General features: G+C 37.1%; 2 protein-coding genes across 2 annotated transcripts; both read left to right on the forward strand.

The window, feature by feature from the left end:
* The first annotated feature begins 1616 nt into the window (after nucleotides 1–1616).
* On the forward strand, nucleotides 1617–2304 carry LOC114420386. Its single transcript, XM_028386295.1, has 2 exons — nucleotides 1617–1945; nucleotides 2032–2304. Exons 1-2 carry the CDS (start codon nucleotides 1625–1627, stop codon nucleotides 2302–2304), a joined length of 594 nt encoding a protein of 197 aa, XP_028242096.1. The 5' UTR covers nucleotides 1617–1624.
* A 17514-nt stretch (nucleotides 2305–19818) lies between these two features.
* On the forward strand, nucleotides 19819–22338 carry LOC114418816 (hydroquinone glucosyltransferase-like). The gene is made up of 2 exons (XM_028384336.1): nucleotides 19819–21225; nucleotides 22155–22338. The coding sequence occupies exons 1-2, from the start codon at nucleotides 19884–19886 to the stop codon at nucleotides 22229–22231; spliced, it is 1419 nt and encodes a 472-aa protein (XP_028240137.1). The 5' UTR covers nucleotides 19819–19883; the 3' UTR covers nucleotides 22232–22338.
* The last annotated feature ends 4252 nt before the right edge of the window (nucleotides 22339–26590 follow it).

The raw sequence follows: 26590 nt of genomic DNA on the forward strand, positions 1-26590 counted from the left end.
ACCTTTTGTAGTTGAAAAATTAATTTATACATTCTTTGGTGCATGTCTATGATTCTTTTTTCTTTAGACTTTACCTTTCCTGTGTATTATATTTGGGAGGGTATTTGGAGAAATCTAACATGTTCAGGCAACCCTTCACAAGGAAAGAGAACACTGTCATCCAAACCTGTGTACTTGCATCCTCTGCATAGCCTTTACGGGTACCTTCTTTCTTTCATTCTATTGTATGCCTTTGTGAATTTGTTAATGTTGTTGTCATAGCCGTAGTGTTATGAATTGGTTTGTTGTTGTGATTTGTGATCCTGTGTTTTACCTAACCTTTCTATGTCATTTCATGAGTTCTATTTATGTTCATCAACACTTTATAATGATTCATGCCACTGGCTTGAATTTGTATTCATTTTGAAAAATTAAATTGCAACTTTTGTATTTGAAAAATTAAGTTGCACCATTTGTATTCTGTTGTTTAGTTAATTTTGTTTATATTTTGGTATATTGGTTTTTAATTTTCACCGAGACCAACAAACTACACGATTAATAGTGTTTGGCATTTCAAGGTAACGTATAGACACCTACAAAATCCCGTCAGCAGATTTTTTGGAATTTGTGTTTATACAGGTACTAATGACTACTAACACTTTATCCTGTGGATATCAGCATGTATCATATTAATAGTCTTTGTGTAGTGACCGTTAATATTCTGATTTCAATCTTTGAAATGGGATGTCACATCCATCATCCATCATAATTATTATAGTACACTACCAACTGTTTCATGACATATAATTTCCCGTGCAATTAATACACTACTAGATGTTTGCTGAGGTGCAGTTTCTCAATGTCAAAACACTATGTGTCTATTCATATTTCATACATCGGGAAGTAAAAAACATCATCTTTTCCATATACACATAATTACTGCTTTTTATAAAGAGTTACTGTTATTATTTTTTTGAATTTAACCTTTCTATGTAATTAGTTATTACTATTTAATTATACACTATAATAAACTAGCACGGGAAGTGTAATAGCCTCGCAATAAAAACACAACAACATTAACCATAATAAACTAGCACGGGAAGTGTAAAAGGTTATCGGTTACTTTGTACATTGATAATTGTTCTTGATAATTGTTCACCCTCCCCCTCCCATAATTAAAACGCAGTATTATATATATCTATAACCACCCAGTATCACCAAATCTTCACCCATTTGTCTAAGGACTTCTCCAAACACAAAACACTATGAACACATCATCATCGAATGTGTCTGATGCTATAAGTTTAACTTTTCCATCCTTTATGTTTACCTTCTTATATGTTCGAGTTTGCTTCATCATGCAACCTTCATCCTTCTATCCTTGCTCTTTTCGTTCATACTACATGTTTGATATTGCGATATTTATCTTCTCCTTTCAATGGGTACATCTTTGTTCACTTACTCATTACATAAACGTTTCTCATCTAGGGCCCATCAAATTTACATGTACCGAGAATTGTGCACCGATTTGAAGCGTCATTCCATGTTCAGCAGGTTATGACTCTCACCTCTAAACATTTAGTTATTTATGTTAATGTTAATATCAAATAAATAATATGCTTCAAATGTTAATGTGCAGAACATCATGGAGGTTCCTTTGTCTTATCATAGACAATGGTCCCCAAATTATCCAAATTATGTGTTATTCGACTACGAAGGAGACAAACATTTTATAAAGCTTCATAAATATGGTAACCGTTTCTATTTTGGTGATGGACTCAAGGAACTTAGGAGAATCCATGGCATTCACGAAAGTGTTCTCATGCGGTTTGTTGGAAGGGACAAAAATACTACTTTCAGTGTGGACATTGTGGGACCTCTACACCAAAAGGCAGCCCCAACCATAAGGCACCATGTTTTTACCATTGATGTCTCTGAAGATATGATACAACAAAATTATCAATTGGTAGGTGTTTCTTAATTTAATCATAATCCTTTATATTATTTATTGTTGACTTCTTATATTTAATCACTGTGTTCCTTCTAACCTAGGTTCTGCCACCAGAGGCTTCAATTTATTTAACTGCATCAAAAAAATATATGGTTGTGGATCGTGGTAGTGGTAGGCATAAAAAATGGATGATCACCATGAACAATGGCCTATCATGTGTTACTGACGCATGGATTCATTATTTAGGTGACTGTCATTTGAAGGCTGAAGATGAGGTCATCTTTTTCTACAACATTGACCAACATCTATGGGAGGTCCTCTATAGGAAGCAGGTTACATGGGATGACACAGAGGATGAAGCTGACTCCCCTTGAAGAAATATTTAATTACTTATCTTTGTTTTATTTTGATATATTATGTCTGTAATTTAATTACCCTCGGGTAATGAACAATTTTTTTTTTTACTTTTGTTTCTGTTTATACATTGCTATCAACAATACAAATATTATTATGTTTTATTCTATGTTTGTGGGTTTGATTTTTCTATGCTATATTTATTATTTAGTTAGATTCAATTTTGGTTGTTTCCAAATAATATTACTTGGGCTTTCGAAAAAAACCTGCACTTTAATGAAGGTGATTGTTCACCTTTGCAGAACCAAGGGACAATGAAATGTTGATCTTCAAATGCTTCAAGTACATGTAAGCTATTTTTCTTTGTCTACTTTGTGATTCATTTTTATTTACTTATTGTATGCATTTATTGTTGCAGACCATTGAAGTTGTCGAGGCTTATTATTTGGGATCAGAGACCCTAATTCAAGATGGAACCTTATATTTTATGTGTGTTTGACATTGTTCTTTGAATTGTAATTACATTAGTAGTCTTTTCACAGAATGTTACATCTTTTTACATTAGCAGCCTTTCCAGTCTGTATTATCTGTTTGAATATTTAAATTAATTTTTTGTACATTTTTTAAAAGATTATTAATATTTAACAATTAAGAAATCTCAAATCTGAGAATAAACATATGTTGGTAATATTCAAATAGGAGTATGAGCCCGGGCGTTCACAACTCTAGTTGATTAAGGAAAAAGACTTATAATTTCACTTTAGCTTTATCTAGTTTAAATTTTGTGAGATTTTTTTTAAAAAAAATAGTTGATTAAATTCTTTTTTTTAAAATAAATAAATTTGGTTTCGCGATCGGTTGTGTTTTTTCTACTCAAAACTCTCGACATACTATTTTCAATCTAAATAAGATAAAGTTTTTTTTAACAGCAAAGATTAAGGTTTGACAAGGAAATCAAAATAATAAAAATATATATATTAAAAGGAAATTTAAAAAAATATATTGCATAAGAACTAAACAAATAGGAATAGTAAATTATAAACACATAATAATAATAATAAAAATAATTAGTCACAATTTATTATTAACGTCCGGATATATTTGTCGCATTTTTTATACTTTCAGGGACTAAATTTTGCATTTTCATCTTCAGGGACGCATTTGTCAGCGAAATGGGAAGATGAAAAGTCAAAAAAATATTATGACAAATATGTTATTATGTTGGCAATCCACGTTGGCAATTATTTAAGTGACAAATTTGTCTCTCTGTGTCACGTAGGGTATTTTATTAACGGTGACGGATGAAAGTTAACGGTATGACATATTTGTTGCACTTTTTACACTTTCAGGGACTAAATTTTGTATTTTTATCTTTCAGGAACGTATTTGCATAACTCGAGAGATGGAAGCCATATCCAAGCAGTTTGAAGAGCTTGATGTATGTGGCAAAATGACTCTAAAGAGTAAATTTTGGGAAATTGCCTATTCTGATCTAAATTCTATGTGTACTCCTCCTGAAAAGGTCAAAACAAAAGGTGCTCAAAAGAAACATATGACTAAACATCAAAGATCAACAAAGCGTGATCCGTCTTACTGAGAGTATGTCAATGCATTACATTTGGTGCAAAATAACAATTCCACACTGAAACGTTCTACACCATCATCTGAACAAACAAAACCAAAGAGGAAGATGCCCATGTTGGATCAATTTCATCCATGCATTCATGATTTCATTGAAAACATTGTCGATGTCAAAATTGATGGTAATTGTGGATAACATGTAATTGCTACCTTATTAGGTATGGTGAAGATTCATGGCCTTTGGTTCATAATCATTTGGTGAAAGAACTTGCACAATGGTCTGATGAGTATATACACATGCTTAGTGGCATAGACAAATATGAGGAGTTAAAGCGGCCGCTACTTGTTGATGGATTATCCATGGTATATAAGTTTTTTATTACATATTCATGGATAAATATTTTTTTTAATAATACTAATTAAAATTGTTACGTGCAAGTAACCATGGCTAAATGGATGAATATTACCGATATGGGTTATGTGATTGCATCAAGGTATAATGTCATCCTTGTTTCTCTTTCTCTCCAACAAAGCTAATCAAACAAAGAAAAAAGTACTTGCATCAAGGTATAATTAAAAATGTTAGTTCCCTTGTGTTACCTTTCTCTCTCTGTAAAAGAAGATAAAAGTCCCCTGTCACCTATTTCCAATGCACATGTAATTAGAGAACTTAATCCTATAGTAGTCACTATGCCTTCAATTTCAAGTTCAAGCCTTCCAAATTTCTATACCTTCTTTCCATAAGAGGCCAACTTCAACTCATTACATTCTTGCAAATAATTAAAATTAATTAGGTAAATTAAAATGATAGATAGTTATTCAAATATGATGTAATTAAACAAATAACTACCTCTCCTGCCCAAACCCTGACTGTCACATGATCAGCATATGACGTCAACACTGATGTATCATGGGGCCCACCTGGAAAACCTTGTTAGCAACATGATTCGTAACTAACTCTTGATGCTCCTCCTACATGATTCATAATTGGCTCTTGATGCTCCTCATAAATCTCGTCAGCGGCATGATCTACATGCTAAACATCCTCAACAACAGCTGCAGCTACCCGTTGTGACACTCTCTACCCCATACATATATGTACTAATAAAAGGAAAAGAAATCATAATTAATTAAAAGTTTTTAAAATACATTTAAATAAAATATTCTCAACAAGGTAAAAGGCTCACATTCACTTTCTTTTACATCATATTCAAACTTGTCCAAATAAATAATAAAGTCATCTCAGCTTAAAACAAGGCCACCTAAGACTTCATATAATTAATATAGAAACCTATACCCCAATGTCACATCCTATCAGAGCATTGTGTCCCAACGTCTTTCAGCAGAAGGTTCCTTAAAGCAATTCACCTAGTCATCTACTCCCCCGAACACAAAGTTCAAGATCATCACAGGATCCAAACACAAACAACACATAGGGAGCGAGTTATCACATTTCTAACTAATAGAGAAACAATAAAACTAGATATACATATCATATAAATGAGATACAACTTAATTAAACATAACTCACGTAATTCCACCACTTTGTCATTTAAAATTCACTTTTCAATCATCAATCACATTACACATGAATCACACACTCCGATCAATACATAATAGCACATCAATTTCATAATAAACAATTAGCAAGCGTATGCAACAGTTATGCTAAGACTCAAGCCTATATGCAATGTGGTACCATGTTAGTGAAAAACCACCCTGGGGCGCTTAGGAGTACATAACAAGACACACCACAACATGGGTATGTCAGGTTACTTTCACTAAGTAAAATCATAGGGAGATCAGTCAGGGTCACGCTGTTTTGCGAGAATGCTCCAACCATGTGGGATCAGCACAGGCTTAAAGGAGCACTCAAACCCAGGTGTATTTACCCCCAAGGCCTACACTCCAAAGACTCCGTCAGGGCCTTTTCCTCTTGATTTAGGTCCAACCCCTAAAATAATTTTTTGCATGCAGACACTGCTCATGAATTATACAATACCCACGACCTTACACTCGTGTTATAAACACGTTTAACACATTGCGCTACAATTTAACACTGGTTCCTAAATAAGAAACTTACACTTTCTCTTTAACACTGTTCCTAAATAGGAAACCTACATCTTTCAATTCATTCTATGTACCCTTAGTGGTCCCTACTTGTTTTGCGTACTTTTATTTTCATTTGGTTTGTTTTTCGTACCCCTTTTAACGTGCTTTAACTATTTATTTAAGTTGTTATATCGCCTAATAAATGATAAAATGAATTTCAACCAATCATTTATGTTGTAATCTTGTTTAATCACTATTAAAATAAAATTCAACCGATTGTTCACGCCGTAACCTCGGTTAAATAAAAAAAAAGGTAAAATAATAATAAAATAATCAAAATATCTTTGAATAAAATAATCAAAAAAATCAATCGGACGTTTTTCTTTGGAAATTTCCTCAAATGAATTGACTAATAACCAAAGTGAAACTAATGCTAAAATCAACTCACAAATCAAGCTTTTGTCCGCAAAAATCACTAAAAACCGTTTTAAGGTCCAACGCCTTAAATGGTCATCTTTGCTTTTATCGGTTGACATGGACTGTTTAAAAGCATAAAATCAATGTGTAACTTTACCGCTTTTGTTGACCACCTCAAGAGATCGTTAATGGTCCAACGCCTTAACGTTTCTCTCCTTTCAAAATCAAAAGATCATTTAAATGGTCTAAACACCTTAAGTGACCTTTGTTCAATTAAAATCTATCTTGCGGAAAAGAAGATAAAAACAACTTAACCAACGTTTAGTTCCGAAAGAACTACATAGGTCTGATTTCCTCATCGCAATTGAGGATATGTAGGAGCGAGGGAAACACCCTTGTCGACCACACCAAAATAAAAAATATAAAAAGCATAAAAATACAAAAAGACATAAAAAAGGAAAAACATCTTGAAGTCATATTTGCACACTTGATTAAAGGCTGTCATCCCTTGTGATGGACGCGTGGGGTGCTAATACCTTCCCCGTGCATAAAAACAACTCTAGAACCTTTCACGATTAAAGTTCGTAGACCACATCTTTCCGGTTTTTCCGACGTTTTCCTCAAATAAACGTTGGTGGTGACTCTGTGCATTTTCCTCCCTTGGAAGATGCACCCGTGAGTCTCACGTCGCCCTCCCGCCAAAGGGTAGGTTGCGACAGTTGGCGACTCCATTGGGGACTATTTTTAGAGAGTTAGGCCTTCTAATCTCGTGCAAAATCATGACTTCCTCTTTTTTCGGTTTCCTTTTATTTCTCTTACGTTCTTGTATATAACTCTTTGATTCTTTTAGAGTGTTTTTATGCATGAGATAAATATTTATTCATTTGATGCACACAAACACCAACACTATTTGCACACACGGTGAGTTGAAAAGGGGCCCTATACCCGGGTCCATGGGAACATAAGGAGTGGAGGTGAATCTGTGGTCATGCTGGGTCTCCGACTTGCTTAATAACAGTGAACCCTCATCTAGAGTTGTTCTCTTTGATAACATGTTGTTGCTGGTAGTCCCTACTGCCGCAATATGTTTTTTGAAGGGGATGATACCTTTAGAAACCATCAAGAGAGATATGACCACCTTGGGAATTATCACTAAAAGCCTTTTAGTTCCTCCCTTTTAGGTCCCTAAAATAGGGGCACGAAGCGAACACGCTACGTGTCTTTTAAACACTACCATGCACATAAACTTAAATGACATATGCACCTTTTGCTGTATGATAATTTGTGGATATTGCCATGTTGTGTACATCTCCTTGTTCTTTTTTTTTTTGCATCTGCATCATGTCATCATGCACAAGTTGCATTTTGATCCCCTCATTTTGTCACGAGAAGTCGGAAGGTCCATACCACCTTCTTAAATGCATGCACCGGGCGCTGTGCTGTATTTAAGAAAGAGATGATCTCCTGGGCTCTCGTATTTGTAAAATGCATCTGGGCCATAAGCATTTCTTCATGCATTCATCCATTTTTCCGTAACCGATGTCGGAGTCTTGATTCGCACAGGTTTTTATTCCACTTTAGTAAAAACATGGGATCGAGTCAGGCGCCTAGGCTCAAAAAGAGGTTCTATCAAGTCAAGATCAAGAGCCTAGGAGTCGCTAGTTTGAAAGAGTTAGGACAATTGATGGGTCAACTCCAGCGACGAGCCTTTCGCAAGACCTATGGTAAGATCTGGGACCTAACCATGGCGAAGGTCTCCACGGAGGCCATTGCCTCCCTCGCCCAATATTATGACTAGCCTTTGAGGTGCTTCACCTTTGGGGACTTCCAGTTAACACCCACGGTGGAAGAGTTTGAAGAGATCCTGGGATGCCCTATGGGAGGAAGGAAACCGTATCTTTTCTCAGGCTTCTATCCCTCATTGGCTAGAATTTCCAAAATAGTCAAAATCTCGACACAGGAATTGGACCGAGGAAAGCAAGTCGAAAATGGGGAGGTTGGAGTACCGAGGAAATATTTGGAAGCAAAGGCAAGAACCTTGGCAAGTCAAGATGAATAGGCCCCGTTCATGGACATCCTGGCACTCTTGATCATCGGGGTGGTCCTCTTTCCAAATGTGGATGGGTTGGTGGATCGGGCAACGATTGATGTTTTTCTCGCCTTTTACGACTACAAGGAAAGCCCGGTTGTCACTATCTTGGCCGATCTATATGACACGTTTGACCGAAGATGTGAGAAGAGTAGTGCAAGAATCGTTTGCTGTACACCGGCCCTCTACATATGGTTGGTTTCACACCTTTTTCACCAAGAGGTGAGACACGTTTGCCCGCTAGAAGGCCACCGCTCATGCACCGAGAAAAAGGAGGCAAACTGGGACCAAATCTTAGCAAGCAAAGAAGGAGGGTCTGTCAATTGGTTCCCCCGATGGAAAGAAGGAAGAACTGGGATTCTTATTTCGTGTGGGGAATTCCCAAATGTTCCCTTGATGGGGACGAGGGGTTGCATTAATTACAATCTCGTCCTCGCTGATGCAATCCTACCCCCTAAGGACATTAGATAGAAGACTCCAAGAAGATTGGGCCAAAGATGCAAGAGAAGACCCTAGGGTTCTCATGAGCCTTAGGGTAGATTTCGGGCTCATGGGCTAAGTATGAGCCCACTTATCTTTATACATATTAGATTAAGGTTTCATTAATTTTGGTCCTTGTATTTAGGGCTCCATAATGTAGGTAGGGTACCCTAGAAATATAGGATTTTTCAGCCCTTGTATTTTAGGGCACTTAGACTAGTTTTTGTATTAGGGATAGTTTTGTAATTTCACATGCACTAAGTGAATATTTGATGTGTGTGGTTGGAAATAAATTTAATTGAATTGGTAGAAGCCCAATCCAATTAAATTTTAGAGGGGAGGTGAGCATTTGCTTACATACCCCATTGCCACATCATATAGTCACACTTTGTGCATGTCCTTCATGCTTTACATGCCTCATGACACCTAAGCACACTTAGTAGAGAATCTTGGAATTGATCTTGGATTAGTGGGCAGAACCATAACTAAAATTCACTAATCATAATTAGTGAAATTTTGGCTCCACAAATTCAATTTCAAATTCAAGTGAAATTTGAATTGAAATTTAAATTTCCCTCCAATTTTGTGTGACACTTAGGCTATAAATAGAGGTCATGTGTGTGCATTTTTTAACTTTGATCATTTGAATATTAAACTTCAGATTTCAGAGCTCTTTTAGAGCACAAAATTTCGTGCTCTTCTCTCCCTTTCCCTTCATTCATCTCCTTCTTCCTCCAAGCTCTTATCCATGGCCTCCTATGATGGTGAGCTTCTTCTAGACTCATCTTCTCCTTGAAGTGGAGTCTCTTCTCTCTCTTCCTTCTCCATTCCACTGCCATTCATCTTCCAAGAATCAAAGGAATCCATTGATGAAGAAGATCCTAGGCCTACAAGCTCCAATGGAGCTTACATCATGTGGTATGAAGAGCATCTTCATCTAGGTGATGTTCTTTTGCTTCCTCTATCTTTTTGTTCGATGAATTCTCTTTAATTCCTTGTTCTTCATCTTATTCTCCATGTATATCCTCCATTGGCTTGTTGTTTGGTGCTATTTAGAGTAGATTAAAAAAAAAATAAACCGATTAAATCTTAGATCTACACTTGTTCTTGCATTTCTATGGTTCAAATTTTGTAGATCTACTCTTGAATCATGTTTTTGTGTTGATTTTAGGTTCTATCAATTTTCATTCATAATATTCTTGTGCTGAACCTTTAGATCTAAATTTTCTTCCAAAATATTGATTAGAAAAAAAAACACAAAAATCTAAGTGTAAATCACTTAATCCATGTTGTCTTAGAGTCATGTTTAGTCATAGTAATTGTCACATTATGCTCTATGTTTGTGTTTAATTTTTATTTTGTTTATTGAATTCTAGATACATTTGTTCATGTATTCTTGTCATTCTTAGCCAATCTTTTGAATTTTGAGTCTAATTCATGCATGTTATTTAGTTCATAACATGTTCTAAATCAATTCCTAGAAGTAGTCTTGTTGTTAAACTATTTTTTTTTTCTAAGTTTCCTACATGATGCCTATGATGAAGTTGAGTTGTGGTGCTGAGGTCTGGTTGGATTTGTTAATCAAATAAGTCTTAAGCTCTCTTGAATTGTGTTATTCAAGATAATTGAGCATAAGCAAACACAAATTGTAACTATCTAAGCCTTAAGCAACATAAACACTACTCTTGATTTCTAGGTTGAAATCGCTGGTGATGGCAGCTTGAACATATGAACTTTTATAAATTACTGGGAATTGGTCACTACGTGTTTTGAGCTGAAATTTTTACTGAATTTTCTAGACATCTGGACCAAAATTATAAAAAAAACCAAGCGATTTGGATTAAAGGAAAAAATAAGAAAAATCACACAAGTTGGCAGAAAAATCAGTGTCCAGGAAAAAAAAGTGAAAGGGAAGTGTGCTTGTTGTTTTGACTCAAAATTTGTTCTATAATTGGTGCCTATTTTATACCAATCATAGTTCTGAAATTTCAATTGAAAATTATTGTGAAAACAAGTGCCAAAACTAGAGGTTTCTTGAGTCTTTTTTTTATAGTTTTTTTACTCTACTCTAGAGCCATTCTAAGTTTCTCTGAGTCCTACCTTGCTTTTATGAGCTTTTCATTGCTTTAATTGTTGAATCATCCTTGAAAATTTGTCTTGTCAAAACTCTTTTGGTTTAGCTTTCATCTCATTTTTTGGTCTTTGGTTATTGCTTGTCTCTTTGTTTCCTTGTTTGTGAGTTGCCATATAGGGAATTAGAAAGGAGGATTGATGTCATCCCTTGAAGAATTTGAGTCAAGAAGCAAGGAGCCAACCACCTTAAGAGATATTGGAATAAGCACTCCAAATTGAGTGAAACACAAAAGAGAGAATAGCCACCAAAATTGAGGACTTTTTTTTTTGTAATTTGTAATTGGAAATTTTCTTTGCTTTCAAACTTTGTAACAAAAAGGCCTTTCATTGGAAGTAAGTTGGGAGCCTCCAATAGGTCACCCTACTTCCATTTGTGTATAATAATTTTAGAAAGTTTTCCCTTAGGATAGTGAGTGTTTTGTTGGGAACCTTAAATGAGGTCAACCAAACACTCTTAGGATCCACCTAGTTTGCATTTCTTGCACTTTAATTTCTTTCTTACTTTCATAGCTTATTTCCTTTATCATCCATTGTCAAACTGCCTAGATAGCTTGCCTTTTATCAATTAGTTTTTACCTTATCTTTCACACCTCTTTTAGTGTTTATTTTGGCTAGTTTCAACCATAGTTTCTTTTACCTTTTTTCAAACCCCCAACAAGAAAGAACCATAACTTAGGAACCAACATGTGTTTTCATTCTTCATCTAGTGTTAATGGTGAGGGTTCTACTCCTAAGGACCCCTTGTATAAGATATTAGATGAGTTGAGATTCCTTAAGTTGTGGAAAGAAAAACAAGAGAGAAAAGAAAAAGAAAAAAAAAGAGTGGAAGAAATAAGTCAAGATGAAAGAAAGAAAATAAGAGAGGAAGAAAGAAGAAAAATCATGAAAGAAATGAAAAGAGAAAAACATGCCTCCTATAGTAGTCATAACTCTTGCAAGAGCCTAAGTGAAGAACTTCGTGACTATTACGAAGGAAGGCATAGGTCAAATCTTAGACCTCACTCCCATAGGAAAGAAAAGGAAAGAAAGCCTCAAGAGGCTAACATTTACCTCCCATACTTCCATGGGAAGGACAATGTAGAGGCTAACTTAGATTGGGAAATAAGGGTAGAGCAACAACTTATAAGGAACTCTACTTCAAAATCTTATGGCTCTAACTCTTATCCAAAGAAAGACCAAGGTCAAGGCATCTTAGGGGTGACTCTTTCTAAGCCCAAAGATGATAAGGGGAAGACAATAGAAAAGCAACCCTTTAAGGCTAGTATGCAAGAGAAGACTAGCTCCATGAAGTGCTTTAAATGTGTTGGAAGAGGACACTTTACTTCTCAATGCCCCACCAAGAAAACCATGATTATGAGGGGCCAAGACATTTATAGTAGCCAAGATGAGGCTACTACTTCACCTTCCTCTAGTGAAAGTGAAGAAGCAAAAGAGGAAGAATCTAGTGAAGAAATCTACCCCCAAGAAGAAGGACAACCTTTAATGGTTAAGGAGGAGTGTAAGGAGGTAAGTGTCTCCTCCAAGAGGTTAGCTAACAAGGAAATACATTTTGAAATAAAGACAAATATCAAAGAAATTTCCCCTCTTAGACAACCTCCACATTTTCTCCTTTGTAAAAAGACACTTGTTAGCATTGTCACACCTCTTAGGCTTGAGTTTATTCCTCAAGTAAAGGAGTTGTTGGATGAGTGTTTGGTTTGCAAGAGCTTAAATCCTTGTGCGTTGTTGGTGCCCAAAATAAGCATTATTAGGCACCAAATCCCTATGATAGGCGGTATGATGAATGTGTTAAGTGGTGCAACACTCTTTTGTAAAATCACTCATGCATCCAACATCTTCATGATTTGTGTACATAGGGACTCATTAGGTAGGTTTGTTCTTATTTTTTGTTTCAATGCAAACCTAGGTTCTCATGTGGGACACCTTAGGTTTGTCGTAATTTTTTGTAGGAATAATCAACATGAAAATAAAGAAAAAGGTATGTTTTATTCCATTAGTTTCCCTAACTTTTTAAATAGTGATCAAGGGCTTCCCATGGACCCTAAAAGAATAAAGGTCATTCTTGAGTGGCCTACTCCACCAAGTATAAGGGAAATTTGGGGCTTCAATATCTTAACAAACTTTTACAAAAGGTTTGTCCCATATTTTTCTATACTTGTAGCACCACTCATTGAGTTGGTGAAGAACTATATTCTCTCATGGGAAGATGTCCAGGAAAGGGGTTTTCCATCCTTACCGTACTCTAACATACCCAACATCACTAATACATATGTTTTTATTCTTTTTACAAGTGTTGAGAAAAAACTCCATGAGTTTCAAGAACCTTTGGATTTGAGGTCAAATCCTTTTCAAGGGGGAGGGAATGATGCAATCCTACCCCTCAAGGGCATTGGATAGAAGACTCCAAGAAGATTGGGCCAAAGATGCAAGAGAAGACCCTAGGGTTCTCATGAGCCTTAGGATAGATTTTGGACCCATGGGCTAAGTATAAGCCCACTTATCTTTGTACATATTAGATTAAAGTTTCATTAATTTTGGTCCTTGTATTTAGGGCTCCATAATGTAGGTAGGGTACCCTAGAAATATAGGAATTTTCAGCCCTTGTATTTTAGGGCACCTAGACTAGTTTTTGTATTAGGGGTAGTTTTGTAATTTCACACGCACTAAGTGAATATTTGATGTGTGTGGTTGGAAATAAATTTAATTGAATTGGTAGAAGCCCAATCCAATTAAATTTTAGAGGGGGAGGTGAGCATTTGCTTACCACAACCCATTGCCACATCATATAGTCACACTTTGTGCATGTCCTTCATGCTTTACATGCCTTATGACACCTAAGCACACTTAGTGGAGAATCTTGGAATTGATCTTGGATTAGTGGGTTGAACCATAACTAAAATTCACTAATCATAATTAGTGAAATTTTGTCTCCAAAGTTTGGCTCCACAAATTCAATTTCAAATTCAAGTGAAATTTGAATTGAAATTCAAATTTCCCTCCAATTTTGTGTGGCACTTCGGCTATAAATAGAGGCCATGTGTGTGCATTTTTTTAACTTTGATCATTTGAATATTAAACTTCAGATTTCAGAGCTCTTTTAGAGCACAAAATTTCGTGCTCTTCTTCAATAGCACCAACGCGGGCATGCTTCAGAGGGTCCGTAAGGCATGGGAAAGAGTGCAAAAGAAGGACAAAGAACTTAGGGGAAAGAGACGTCAGCGGAAGGTAAAGAAAAATTCAAGTCAGCGGCTGTTAGGATCCGAAAAAAGAATGCCGAACTAAGAGACGTCAACATAGCCACCACCAAGGCCTTAGAGCAAGAGACCAAGAGGGCCAGCAAGGAAGAACATGGCCGAAACAAGTTCCGAGGGGCTCAGTGGGGCAGTAACAACGAACTTAAGCTCCAAAGAGAGGAAAGAGACCAATTGCGATTAGATGGCATAATTCTGAAGGACAAATTGAAGACTTGCCTAAGGTCAAAAAGGAGTTTGTCTCAGCAGTTATGTGAGACCGAAACAAACATGTTGGCCATCATCAGCCAGTACAAAGAAGAATTAAATTTGGCCACCGCCCACGAGCACAAAGTGGCGGACGAATACGCCCAAGTGTACGCAGAAAAGGAGGCTAGAGGAAGAGTGATTGACTCATTACATCAAGAAGCGACGATGTGGATGGACCGGTTTGCTCTCACTTTAAACGGGAGTCACAAGCTTCCCCGATTACTGGCAAAGGCCAAAGCAATGGCGGACGTGTACTCCGCCCCCGAGGAAATCCACGGGCTCCTCAGCTATTGTCAGCATATGATAGACTTGATGGTCCATATAATTAGGAGTCGTTAGGGAGTTTGTATTGTCATTCAGATCTTGGCTAGTTATAAATTTCTGAATAAAATGAGTTTACCCCATGATTTTACTCCAAAAAATCAGTGCGAATCAAATCACTCCCACACTTTATCTCTAGCATGCATTCATTCTTCACTACGTACTCCTTACATTTGGTCTCTTTAGGAAAGACGCCATAACTAAACGCGCCCCAAGGCATCCCTATCGCACCAAATCCTAATCAAGGACGATGAGTAACCTAGAGGAAGTGCAGGAACATATGAAAGTCGACATGTCGGCTTTCAAAGAACAAATGACTTCTATGATGGAGGCCATGCTAGGGATGAAACAACTAATGGAGAGTAACGCGGCCACCGCCACTGCTACTAGCACGGCTGCCGAGGCAGACCCGGCTCTCCCGACTGCTGCGCACCATCCCGTTCCAAACATGGTGGGACGAGAGAGAAGCACATCAGGACATATCAGCAACCCCCATCCGGGATACAACCGAGGTGCTTACCCCTACAGTTTACCACCCAACTACACACCACCAGCCATGCATGAAGACATGGATCATGTTTCCCCCCTCATCCTCAAAGGGGAGCCTCCTCGGCATCCTAACACGGTCCACGAGAATCCTCGAGAGCACGCTCAGGGAGACGTTGACTCCTACTCCCCGTTTCCCGCTGAGGGGCCGGCGCCCAACGCACTACCTCAACCCAACATCAGGGGAGAGCCTCGAAACCACCTAACACAGCCAATGTTTCTGTCCGTGGGAGGGCCACCCCTGGCAGTGGAAGGAAAGGGGAAACTCAATCTCATCAAAGAGAGATTGAGGGCTGTTGAAGGATTCAGCGATTATCTGTTCGCAGACATGACCGAACTGTGCCTGGTGCCGAACGTCGTCATCCCTCTGAAGTTCAAGGTACTTGACTTCGATAGGTACATTGGGACGACTTGTCCTAAGAATCACCTAAAAATGTACTGTCGAAAGATGGGTGCATATTCCAGGGATGATAAGTTATTGATGCATTTCTTTCAAGATAGTTTGGCTGGGGCTGCAGTCATCTGGTACACTAACCTAGAAGCTTCCCGCATCCGCATCTGGAAGGATCTGATTACGGCCTTCCTTAGGCAGTATCAGTACAACTCTGACATGGCTCCCTATCGAACTCAACTGCAAAACATGATTAAACAGGAACACGAGTCTTTTAAAGAATACACTCAACGTTGGAGGGACCTAGCAGCGCAAGTAGCCCCTCCCATGGTCGAGAGAGAAATGGTTACTATGATGGTGGATACCTTGCCTGTATTCTACTATGAGAAATTAGTAGGCTACATGCCCTCTAGCTTCGCAGACTTGGTTTTCATTGGAGAAAGGATCGAGGTGGGTTTAAAGAGAGGGAAGTTTGATTACGTCTCCCCAATAGGTGCCAGTGGTAGGAGGACCAGAACAACTGGGGCAAAAAAGAAAGAGGGGGATGCCCATACTGTCACTTCAACACCTGCGTGGCCCAAGCCACCACAAACCCCCCCATGGTACCCACTAATACGCACAACATCACCCGAGTTTTTCGGCTCGCGCCCGGGGCTCTTCTGACACAGCGCTCGCCCAGCCAAGGGCGCCCACGCCCCCACAAGGGGGAGCTTCTCAGGCTCCGACTCCAACTCGGCCTCACCCAGCCAACAATGCCCACCTTGGCTTGGGCTCCAACATGGCAAGGAACTTCTCGCCAAGGCAGGATCAGATTTTCACCTCGATCCCAATGACGTATAGGGACCTCTTACCATCTCTCATCACCAACCAATTGGCCGTGGTAATTCCGGGAAGGGTCCCCCAACCTCCATTCCCAAAGTGATATAACCCTAGCGCAACCTGTGCATACCATGGGGGAGCCTCGGGCCACTCAGTCGAACAGTGCTTGGCCTTGAAGAACAAGGTCTAAAGCTTGATAGAAGCCGGATGGTTGACATTTCAAGAGGACGGGCTAAACATAATGCCATCGAGGTGAGTAGGTCGCACGGGCCCAAACTTTTGAAGGACGTAATGACCTCCAAAAGGTTTATTTACGAAGCTTTGCAAAAGGCAGGTGTGATTCCCCGCAGCGAACACAAAGAGGATTCATGTTTAATGCATCTGGGCGTACTGCATGATATGGAAACGTGTCCAACGGTAAGAGATCTATTACAACAAATGATAGACCAAGATCGGCTTAAGGTCAGCAATAAGGGGGAAGAGGAACAACATATATGCATGCAATCGGCAGATAAGGAAGGTCCTAAAAGGCCTAAACCCTTGATAATACACTTCACCAAGGACATGGCTCCCCAAAGGCCCCGACACCCCTTAACAGTGTCGGGTGTTTGGCCTATTCTGTTTCCTTACAAGAACAGTCACGCAGTTCCGTGGAGGTACGCCCCTCCGGGCGGTATGAAGGAAGAAGCTATCGACGTCGCCTCTCTATCGACCAAAGTAACCAACATCACTGGGCTGAGCGACATAACTCGCAGCGGTCACGTGTTCGCACCCCTTGGCCTGCCAACGCAACCCGCAAACGCTAAAGGAAAAACAAAAGTGACCGAAGGACAAAATGTCAAGGTGATCCCCACACCGGATGAGGAGGTTCCGGCGGAGGAATTGGCCGAGGGGAGAGAGGGCTGCGGCAAGAAAAAGGTATCACTTGAGGAGGCCAGCGAGTTCCTCCGCATTATCCAACAAAGTGAGTTCAAAGTCATGGAACAACTCAATAAGACCCCAGCTAAAGTCTCCCTTCTGGAGCTGCTCATGAGCTCTGAGCCTCACCGAGCTTTGTTGGTAAAAGTTTTGAATGAAGCTCACGTAGCCCAAGACATCTCCGTAGAAGGCTTTGAGGGGATCGTCAATAACATCACAACCAACAATTACCTCACCTTCACTAAAGAGGAAATCCCCGTCGAGGGGAGAGGACATAATAGGGCTTTACATGTGTCGGTCAAATGCATGGAACACGTTATGGCCAAAGTACTCATCGACAATGGCTCAAGCCTGAATGTGATGCCCAAGAGCACATTGGAGAAGTTGCCATTTAACGCCTCCCACATGAGGCCGAGTTCCATGGTGGTCCGTGCCTTTGATGGCAACCGCCGAGAGGTGAGGGGAGAGATCGACCTCCCAATATAGATAGAGCCTCATACCTGCTGAGTTACATTCCAAGTGATGGATATCAATCCGGCATACAATTGTCTTTTGGGGTGTCCATGGATCCACTCAGTAGGAGTCGTCCCTTCCACACTCCACCAAAAGCTGAAGTTTGTAGTGGAAGGACATTTGGTCATAGTATCAGGCGAGGAAGATGTCCTAGTAAGTTGTTCTTCCTCTATGCCGTATGTGGAATCCGCGGAGGAGTCATTGGAAACGACTTTCCAATCTTTTGAGGTAGTAAGCATCGCTTCCGTAGATTCCTTCCGTTAATCAAATCCGATTAACATCTATTACAGAAAAAAGAAAAGGCTAATAATAGTGACTCAGCGTAAAATTCTTATAATAATTAAATCATTTTAATGATAATATCCACATGCAATTTAATTAATGAGATCTATTAATATTTATCTACTAAAGGCTATCATATATATATTATCTATTCATATTATTATTATTCCATTTTACAATAATCTTATGGTCAAGAATAATTTAAATTAAAATTATAAAAGACTTATTTTTTATTATTGTTATAATCTCTATCATAATTTAATCAAAAACTTATTAAATAAAAATATTGACAAAATAATAAATAAAATAAACAACACTTTTTTATTAAAATTGATTAGTGTGGTATTTGAATTTCTGATAACTCATATTGCAGCATGCATATTGGCATTTTATTAATTGAGTTGGGGAAGGCATCAACAACCTAGCTAATCTTCTGTTCTATATGAGATTCTCCTGCTAAGATATTATTGCTTCCCTTTCATATTATTGGAAGGACTTAACATCTTTCAACTTCTCACTCAACTCTTTAACTTCAATCCGCATTGGTGATATTTCTATAACATAATTCCATATCTTTGATTTAGCCGCCTTCAACTTTAAATTCACGGTTTTTAAACACTTCTTACAATGCTTACTTTTTGCTAGGTAACATTGCATTTGGACTTCAGTATTGGAATGAACATATTAATCTAAATTCTAAACCATATTAATTAGGCGTTTGAATGCAAATTGTTATTTTTTAATTCTTTAACAAAAAAAATATTTGTTAATTTCTTTTAAGGCACATATATATTAATAATTTTTCTTGATAATTACTATCCTAACATGTTGAGTTAGACTTTTCTTATTGTTGTTCACACTATACTAAGAAACACGTATCTTGATGAATTTCCTTGAAACCCAAAAGTCCTTCAATTATTATAAGCACAAAGTAGCAATAATTTTTTTCCCGCCTACCATCAATAGATGGTCAAATAATGAACTCACACATGTACTATTTGATGTCCTGCTTAATCAATGACGATTCGGTTTATTCATAGATACCAGGCACGTGGTACGGGTGCATGATTCGTGTAAGTATGCAATTCATCACTTTCAACGTTGTTATTATAAGAAGTCTATTAAAGAGAACTTGAAATGAGGTATGGAAGTTATTGACACAAGTCTATAATTATGAGTTTAACAGAAGATATATGTTTGTAAAAAGAAAAAAAAAACAGAATCTCTCATAATGTAACGAAACCGTAAAAGTTTACTAGGAATCGAAATTAAGGACAAAATATTTTATAATAATTCACATATTGAATCATTAGACCTTTTGTTAGTATCCAATGGGATAAAGTTTAAATTCTTATATAAAAAAGTATTTAGATTTAGTATTTAATCATTTTTTAAGATTATCTTAAAAAGAAGATATATGTGAGTTCACATAGACTCTGCTTACAATTAGTCAACTACTTTCTATTAGTCAACTACTTTCTAGTACAAAAACAAAACTATGGATTCACTTCCTCTAAATTCTACCGGATAAGCTTGGTACTTGGCCACAAATCTTTCATGGAGAAAACAGTACACATAGCAGTAGTTCCTGGTCCTGGCTTTAGCCACTTGGTCCCAATTCTTCAGTTCTCCAAGAGACTTGTTCAGCTCCATCCAAACTTTCATGTCACATGCCTAATTCCCACACTCGTGTCTCCCCCAAGTGCCTCAATATCCATCCTTCAAACTCTTCCACCAAACATCAACACTATTTTTCTTCAACCGGTGAAACCTGAGGACCTACCACAAGGGGCTACCATAGAAACTCAAATTCAGCTCATAGTGGCTCTCTCTATGCCCTCCATACATCAGGCCCTGAAGACCTTAACTTCAAGGACTCGCTTTGTGGCCTTGGTGGCTGATTCTTCTGCCTTTGACGCATTAGATTTTGCTAAGGAGTTCAACATGTTGTCCTATATTTACCTCCCCATATCAGCAACAACACTTTCTTGGTACTTCTATGTGCCCATGTTGGATAAGGAGACATCATGTGAGTACAGAGATTTTCCTGAGCCTATTAAAATACCAGGTTGTGTACCAATTCATGGCCGGGATCTCAATAACATAGTTCGAGATCGATCAAGTGAAGTTTATAAAACCTTTCTCCAACGTGCTTGGCGATTCCGTTTTGTTGATGGTGTCTTAATGAATACCTTCTTAGAAATGGAAACAAGTCCTATTAGAGCATTGAAAGAGGAGGGAAGAGGGTACCCTCCTGTGTATCCTGTTGGACCAATTGTCCAAAGTGGTGGTGATGATACAAAAGGGTTGGAGTGTGAAACATGGTTGGACAAACAGCAAGTTGGTTCTGTCTTGTATGTTTCTTTTGGGAGTGGTGGAACACTCTCACAAGAGCAAATCAATGAGCTTGCTTGTGGTTTGGAATTGAGTAATTATAAGTTCTTATGGGTTGTGAGAGCACCAAGCAGTTTAGCCAGTGATGCATATCTTAGTGCACAAAAAGATGTTGATCCTCTGCATTTCTTGCCATGTGGGTTTTTGGAGAGAACCAAAGAGAAAGGTATGGTTGTTCCTTCATGGGCACCCCAAATTCAAGTCCTTAGTCACAGCTCAGTTGGAGGGTTCTTGACTCACTGTGGCTGGAATTCAATCCTTGAGAGAGTGCTAAAGGGTGTGCCATTCATCACATGGCCACTGTTTGCGGAGCAGAGAATGAATGCGGTTCTGCTATGTGAGGGTCTCAAAGTGGGAGTGAGGCCAAGAGTTAGTGAAAATGGCTTGGTGCAAAGGGAAGAAATTGTGAAGGTGATAAAGTGTCTGATGGAAGGGGAAGAAGGTGGGAAAATGAGTGGAAGAATGAATGAGTTAAAAGAAGCTGCTACTAATGCACTCAAAGAAGATGGGTCTTCTACAAAGACCCTTTCTCTGTTAGCACTAAAGTGGAAAAGTTTGGTATAGGAAAATAAGTTTTATGAAATGCTTTGGTAGGAATCTTTGCCTTTTTTTTTTCTTTTTCCTGATTCTGCCTTCTAATAATTGCTATTTATTCTGTGCTTGGCACCAATGGATACTACATGTAAAATTCCGATCTAGAATGTGATCATCATCATGATTATTAGCACTATTAAGCTCCTATTGTAGCATAATCCTGTAGCATTATATTAGACTGTTTGATTTGAGTTCGTCTTGTGTCTTCAAACATGTGAACCCTTTTATAAGATTTGCTTACTGACGTGTTTGACGGTACAATAATAGGGTTATACGAAATTAGGGACTAATGATTGTGCAATATTGGATTTGATTACCATAAGTTCTTACAAGAGCAAATAACCGAGCTGGCTTATGGTTTGGAATTGAGTAATCATAAGTTCTTATGGGTTGTGAGAGCACCAAGCAGTTTAGCTCGTGATGCATATTTTAGTACACAAAAAGATGTTGATCCTATGCAGATCTTGCCATCTGGGTTCTTGGAGAAAACCAAAGAGCAAGGTACGGTTATTCCTTCATGGGCACCCCAAATTCAAGTCCTTAGTCACAGTTCAGTTGGTGGATTCTTGACTCACTGTGGCTGGAATTCAACCCTTGAGGGTGTGCTAAAGGGTGTGCCACTCATCACATGGCCACTGTTTGCGGAGCAGAGAATGAATGCGGTTCTGCTATGTGAGGGTCTCAAAGTGGGAGTGAGGCCAAGAGTTAGTGAAAATGGCTTGGTGGAAAGGGAAGAAATTGTGAAGGTGATAAAGTGTCTGATGGAAGGGGAAGAAGGTGGGAAAATGAGTGGAAGAATGAATGAGTTAAAAGAAGCTGCTACTAATGCACTCAAAGAAGATGGATCTTCTACAAAGACCCTTTCTCAAAGAAGATGGTCTACAATGATTCTTGGCACCAATGGATGTTACATGTAAAATTCTGATCTAGAATGAGATCATCACCATGTTTATTTGCAATTTTGTTTGTAAGATTTGCTTACTAATAAATTTCATTGGTTGCCATTTGCCAATGATTTTGCATACTTGCACAGTTTATGTTGGGGGATAACTTTTTGGTTTTGTTATGTCCTGATTTGTCAGAACCAATTTTTTGCATATATCATGCCACTTGTGTAGTGCTTGTGTTTCTAGGTGTCTTAAGATGCTTAGCCTAAGGTAGTCCATAATAACTAAAGAGAAATGAGACAGAAGTATCACTGAGAAATGAGAGAGAAGTATCACTAGTGATGAATGATGGGAATAAACTATATTTTTCATTACTAAACACAGTTCAGAAAATACAACTAGAACTTAACAGAATCAACCTATTATCAGCTTAACTGTGTCATGCTTCATAATTTTTTTTTTTTTTTATGAATAAAATTGATGGGGAGGAGATGGCACCCTAGTCCAAGGCAGGGAAAAACATCGAGCTCAAAGAATACTTACAGAAATATTTACATTTATCTCATCCCAAGGTGATGAGCGGGGGTTCGAACCTATGACCTGTCATGCTTCTTAGTTAGACATTGGTTATCACTCAACACAATTCACTGATGACTATGGCTTCAAGCCAGTCACGTTTCTTTTCTCCCATAATTTCATATGCTCTTATCCTAGAAAGGATTATACTAAGTTACTAATTTTTATTCTCAGATTTCATCACCAATTTAATGATGTTCAATAATGACTTCTGAAAGAACTTCTACTGTGCCTTTGACATCTATATCACATAACTTTCTCTAGTGTTTGTTTTCATCTCCTTCACTCCTTATGAGAAATTATTATATGATTCAAGACTATTATGTTTCCATGAATCTGTGTTTAGTAATGAAAAGTATTGTTTATTCCCATCATTCATCACTAGTGATACTTCTCTCTCGTTTCTCTTTAGTTATTATGGGCTACCTTAGGCTAACTATCTTAAGACACCTAGAAACACAAGCACCACACAAGTGGCATGATATATGTTAAACTTAACTAATTTTCAGGAGAAACGCGTAATTAAGTTTTCAATTAAAAAAGAGTTAATATATATAAAAAAAAAGATTTAATAAAATTTGATTATATGTAATGTGGTGATTGTCCCACACTATTATAGCCTCTGTCTGAAATATTTTTTCCGCATTCATTCTCCTTTATATGAAGAAGTAGCTATGCAATTCATCTACAGTTGTATTTTCCGGAATTTTAAAATTTATTTTTGGACATGTACGTCATGCATAATCTGTGCCAGGTGTTAATCCTAGTGATTTTTATTTATTTATTTATATGGTAAGATAATGTCCATGTAGATCTTTATTTACATAAACATGGACAATACTACAATTCAGTGAACAAACAGAAGACTTTTTTATTTTATTTTTAGAAATAACGCAAGAATTTTCTTGTGTTTTTTCTAGTTATTAAAATCTCTAACATTAAGCACTCTTAATCAGAAGTAACAAGTTAAGTTAAAATTTGAATTTTTTAATCAAATTTATTTAGTAATATTCATATAATAACCATCTTTATTTATTTACTTATTATTTTTATCTGTCATATTAAAAGAATGATATTTAAATAATTTATACATTAAATATATTTGTTTGAATTCTTAAATTTATACATTGTAAAATGAATATTCTTTTAAAATTTTCCTATATATATTTTAATACTAATCAAACAATTTATTTAGAAGATTTGAACATTGAGACAACTTTATTGATGGTGACTTCTAGTATAAAATTATTTCAACTCCAATTTGTTTATAATACTAGAAAATTAACTTTTAACATTGTCATGTTAACATCGGTTATGGCGAAAACCGATGCTAAAAAATACGTAGTGATATTTTTGTAAATAAGATGTGATCATTAACATCGGTTTTTTAAAAATCAATATTGTATAAGTACTGACAACATCTGTGATGTTATATGTGCTTAAACAACATCGATTTCTTAAAAACTGATGTTGATATCCCCCTCTTAACATTGATTTTTGAAAAACCAATGTTGTTGGGTTTTTTTATTTTATAAAAGATGGGTTCTGGCGCCCAAACTCTTTTGACTCTCACTCTCCTTTTTCTCATCGCGGCATTGCAACTCTCATTCTCCCTCTATGACTCTCACTCTCGCTCTCTCACTGTGACTCAACTCTTTACGGCGCGACGTGCCCACCATGCCACCACCACGTTCTCGCTCTATGACTCTCATTCTCACTCTCACTCTCGCCCTTTGGTTCTCGCTCTCACTCACAGCTCTACTCACTTTAGTTCTCGTTCTCGATTACGAAAGGTTAGTTTTATTTCTGTGTTTGGTTGTTTCTATGTTGGGTTGTTTCTGTGTTTGGTTAGGAAAATGCTTGTTAATGGAACTTTGTGTTGGTGTGAGAATTCTGCCACAGCCTTAGGCTCCCAATTTTTTTTCGTGATAGGAATATCATTCTTGGTTTTCAAAAATGGGTATATGCACTACTGTTTACTCCATGGCATGTACTCAACCAAACTCATATGTATTGGTTTACTACTACTAGGTAGGCATGCATATTTATTTTTAATAGTAACTTTAATATTGTAAATGAAGTTAAGAAACTATGAATGAAGATCAACAGAACTGGAAGAAAATGACCAAGACAATGATGGAGACTACAAAAAACCAGAGAGAAAATGTTTAAGACAGTTCATATTATGGATCATGTTAGAAATTTCAAGACTATTCTCAAATAAACATGACATGATATAACACATTTGCTTATATTAGTTTGCTTGTTAAATGTAGCCTTATGGTGAAGTCAGTAGGTCATTTACTGTAACATGGAAGGATGAATTAGAACATACTTGACATCTGCTAGACAATAATGGCAACATGCACTCTGGTACATACAACCAAGATCTGGTGAGTTCAGCTCTACTGGCTAGATGGATAGAACTCAAAGATTTTTATAGACTTATTGGAAATCATCAAGTGACCCTGACTCATTTTGGACAGAGTGTTTTCTTCCTCACCATCTTCAAAAGTAGCTCTGAACCAAAAAAATATCCTAAATGACACTCATTGTACCACCAAGTTCCTAACTCAGTCACTTTTAAAGTCCTGCCAAGTGAGTACAAAGTGACCTGCAACAATTTTGTGAGTAATTAAACACTCTTTTGTCTGTCAAATTGGAAAATCATATACATATCTAATATGAAGTGAATGTTAATTTTAGGATGTGTCGAGTATCATGTACTCATTTATGAAAGCTGCAGGATTCATCCATATGAACTAGGAAAGGATTACGGAGTGTGGGATTGTTTATAATCATTGAAGGAAGACTGCAAAAATTGGAAATTGATGGATGACTTTTGCACAATCACAAAATTGGAAATTATATTTGAGTTATCAGATGCAACTTCTAACTTTGTTTTATTTTGGATTTGTTTGTAATTAAAGTACATTAAACTATAGTATTATCGATCTATAAATTTTTGTTTATAAGTCTTGGTGGTATATTATGTGGGAATTGAAACATCCTAAACACATTTGTGGGAAATTTTTTGTTTATAAGTACTCTTGGTGCATGGTATATTTTGTTTAGAAGTCTTAGTGATATATTACTTTATGTAATTTTTTGTTTATAAGTCTTAGTGGCATATTTTGTTTATCAATTTAGCTTATTTTGAGTTTTATACAACTTTGATGATAAGTTGTCATATGAATAATTATAGGTTGGTAATTAAAAAAGTAGATATGATATTAAAAAAATCTAAAAAATAACATTGGTTTAAAAAAATGATGTTGTGAGTGAAAAACAACATCAATTTTCCAGCTATGTCTATTGCTTCCTCTGAAATCATTTGGCTTCATGGACTTTTGTCTGAGCCTAGCTTCTGTTAGACCAGTGCCACATCGGTCTATGCTGACAATACTAATGCCATTCATATTGTTAAGAATTCAGTTTCTCATTAGCACACAAAGCATATTGAGGTGGATTGTTATTATATTAGGGAAGCACCGGACAATCAAGTTATATCTCTTCCTCATGTTACATCACAACTTCAACTAATAGATATCTTGACCAAAGGACTGTACTGCGACCCCACCATCAGTTTCTCATCAACAAATTGATGCTCCTTAACAAGCTGCATCAAATTGAGAGAGGGATGTTAATAAGGGATCATGTGATTATTATTTCCTATTATATGTTGAATACAATCAGTTTTATTTGAATTAGTAATTTGTATATTCATTGTATATAATTATGTTGCTTAATTATAGGAATTAGAATAATTGTGCCATTAATGTTATTTATGCTATAAATATCTATGTAATATTT

This window comes from Glycine soja, chromosome 7, assembly GCF_004193775.1.
Source record: "Glycine soja cultivar W05 chromosome 7, ASM419377v2, whole genome shotgun sequence".
NCBI lineage: Eukaryota > Viridiplantae > Streptophyta > Magnoliopsida > Fabales > Fabaceae > Glycine > Glycine soja.